General features: G+C 43.4%; 1 protein-coding gene across 5 annotated transcripts in view; it reads right to left on the bottom strand.

The window, feature by feature from the left end:
- PIWIL2 (piwi like RNA-mediated gene silencing 2) overlaps positions 1-3100 on the bottom strand; it is an 83082-nt gene that overhangs the window by 51663 nt on the left and 28319 nt on the right. For all 5 annotated transcript variants that reach the window (XM_017549675.2, XM_017549679.2, XM_017549678.2 and 2 more), the window contains one exon: positions 2403-2543. In XM_017549675.2, coding sequence (XP_017405164.1) covers positions 2403-2543 — 141 coding nt within the window. The remainder of the gene's footprint in view (positions 1-2402; positions 2544-3100) is intronic.

The raw sequence follows: 3100 nt of genomic DNA, 5'->3' as shown, positions 1-3100 counted from the left end.
TTTCACCATGTTGACCAGGATGGTCTCGATCTCTTGACCTCGTGATCCACCCGCCTCGGCCTCCCACAGTGCTGGGATTACAGGCTTGAGCCACCGCGCCCGGCCAGGACTTCTACTTTTTATAATTTCTACTGTTTGCTTTTAAAAAAAAACATTTTAGGCCAGGCACGGTGGCTCACGCTTGTAATCCCAGCACTGTGGAAGGCTGAGGTGGGCAGATCACTTGAGGTCAGGAGTTTGAGACCAGCCTGGCCAACACGGGAAAACCCCATCTGTACTAAAAATACAAAAATTAGCCAGGTGTGGTGGCTGCTTGAGAGGCTGAGGCACGGGAATCATTTGAACTTGGGAGGCAAAGATTGCACTGAGCCAAGATCACACCACTGCACTCCAGCCTAGGCAACATAGTGAGACTCTGTCTCAAAAAAAATTTTGTTATCTATAATAAAAATGTTTTAATGACTTTCCTAATATTATAAAAGTCTATTATAAAGAGTAAGGTACTCATATTAGCAAACGTATAAGAGTCAGACTCATGCTCAAGAAGGCAAAAAAATGTTAAACCTTTCTAGAAGACAACTGGCAACGTAAAACTTAAGTATGGCCAGGCTTGGTGGCTCACACCTGTAATCCCAGCACTTTGGGAAGCCGAGGCAGGCGGATCACTTGAGGTCAGAAGTTTGAGACCAGCCTGGCCAACATGGTGAAAACCCATTTCTACTAAAAATACAAAAATTAGCTGGGTATGGTGGCACATGCCTGTAATCCCAGCTACTCGGGAGGCTGAGGCAGGAGAACTCCTTGAACCTGAGAGGAGGAGGTTGCAGTGGGCTGAGATCATGCCATTGTACACCAGCCTGGGTGACAGAGCAAGACTGTCTCAAAAAAATAAATTAATTAAAATAAATAAATAAAATAGAAGTATTAAAAGCATAAATGTCGGCCGGGTGTGGTGGCTCACACCTGTAATCCTAGAACTTTGGGAGGCTGAGGCGGGTGGATAACTGAGGTCCGGAGTTCGAGACCAGCCTGACCAATATGAGAAACCTTGTCTCTACTAAAAATACAAAATTAGTTGGGAGTGGTGGTGCATGCCTGTAATCCCAGCTACTCAGAAGGCTGAGGCTACTTAGGAGGCTGAGGCAGAATTGCCTGAACCAGGGAGGTGGAGGCTGCAGTGAGCTGAGATCTCACCATTGCACTCCAGACTGAGCAACAAGAGCAAAATGTCATCTCAAAATAAATAAATAAATACATGTTCCTAAATTATTTTACTTTCATAAATTGGACTTAATAAACAAGGTCTGGGCATGGTGGCTCATGTCTGTAATACTAACACATTAGAAAGGCAAGGCAGGCAGATCACTTGAGGTCAGGAGTTTGAGACCAGCCATGGCAACATGGTGAAACCCATCTCTACTAAAAATTTAAAAATTAGCCGGGCATGGTGGTGTACACCCGTAATTGGGAGGCTGAGACAGGAGAATCACTTGGACTCCATCTCAAAATTAAATAAATAACATATACAAAGATTTAGTTACAAGGACGTATACTGCATCATTATTTTTCTTTTTTCTTTAATTAATTTTATTTTTTGAGATTGAGTCTCGCTCTGTCTCCCAGTCTAGAGTGCAGTGGCTCTATCTCGGCTCCCCACAACCTCCACCTCCCGGGTTCAAGCAATTCTCCTACCTCAGCCTCCTGAGTAGCTGGGATTACAGGCATGTGCCACCACATCTGGCTAATTTTTATATTTTTAGTAGAGACGGGGTTTTACCATGTTGGCCAGGCTGTTCTTGAACTTCTGACCTCAGGTGATCCACCTGCCTCAGCTTCCCAAAGTGCTGGGATCACAGGTGTGAGTCACCATGACCGGCCTGCATCATTATTTATAATAGAAAAACACTAAATTCAATTTCAATGTAAAAGGATAGAAAATCGTTAATAAAAAGTATTAGGCAGCCATTACAAATACTTAGAAAAATATGGTCAGGTGCAGTGGCTCACGCCTGTAATTTCAGCACTTTGGGAGGCCGTGGTGGGCAGATTGCTTGAGGTCAGGACTTTGAGACCAACCTGGCCAACATGGTGAAACACTGACTTTACCAAAAAAATACAAACATTAGCCAGACATGAAAGCAAGCGCCTGTGATCCCTGCTACTCAGGAGTCTGACATGGGAGAACCACTTGAATTCAGGAGGCAGAGGTTTCAGTGAGCTGAGATCACGCCATTGCACTCCAGCCTGGGCTACAGAGTAAGGCTCTGCCTCAAAAAAAAAAAAAAGTATTAAATGACATGGACAAACATTCAAAACATATTGAGAACAAAAGGAAAGTCACATAAACATTGCACACATGTGTGTCTGTGCGTGTGCATATACCATCATGTTTTCTGGTTTACCTTATGTACATCATTTTGCAGACAGAGCCCCCAACGCATCAGTTCATTGCTGGCTGTTTCATTCTTTGCAATTCTCTGTAGTAAGCATTCCAAAGCACTATGGTGTTGCTTGGGGCTCAGATTGATTTGCTGGGTCAAATCCTAAATAGAATTAAAATGAAAATAACTTATAAAAAGATAAGTTCTCCAATATGAAGTTAAATAAACCCCAACATGTCTAAAATGTTTCTCTTTCCCACTGAAATCAGTAGATATTTTCAAATATCTCCAAGGACTTATTAAATCTATCTCTTAGGAATGTGAATGTGATATAAGGTTAAAAATTGATTGGGAGGATGAGGTGGGAGGATCGCTTGAGCCCAGGCATTCGAGACTAACCTGGGCAACATGGCAAGACTCTGCCTCCATAAAAAACTTTAAAAATTAGCCAGGTACAGTGGTGGATGCCTATACTCCCAGCTACTCAGGAGGCTGAGGTAGGAAGATGACTTGAGCCCAGGAGATTGAGGCTTCAGTGAGCCATGACTGTGCTACTGCACTCCAGCCTGGGCGACAGAGCAAGATACTATCTCCAAAAAAAAAAAAAAAAAAAAAATTGAATAATAAAAGAATTTTAGCCTGGGGCGGTGGCTCAGGCCTATAATCCCAGCACTTTGGGAAGCCAAGGCGGGTGGATCACGAGGTCAAGAGATCGAGAC

This window comes from Cebus imitator, unplaced genomic scaffold (genome assembly GCF_001604975.1).
Source record: "Cebus imitator isolate Cc_AM_T3 unplaced genomic scaffold, Cebus_imitator-1.0 Scaffold221, whole genome shotgun sequence".
NCBI classification, from domain to species: domain Eukaryota; kingdom Metazoa; phylum Chordata; class Mammalia; order Primates; family Cebidae; genus Cebus; species Cebus imitator.
Note: the sequence above shows the minus strand (reverse complement) of the source record. Positions and strands in the feature narration are given on the sequence as shown.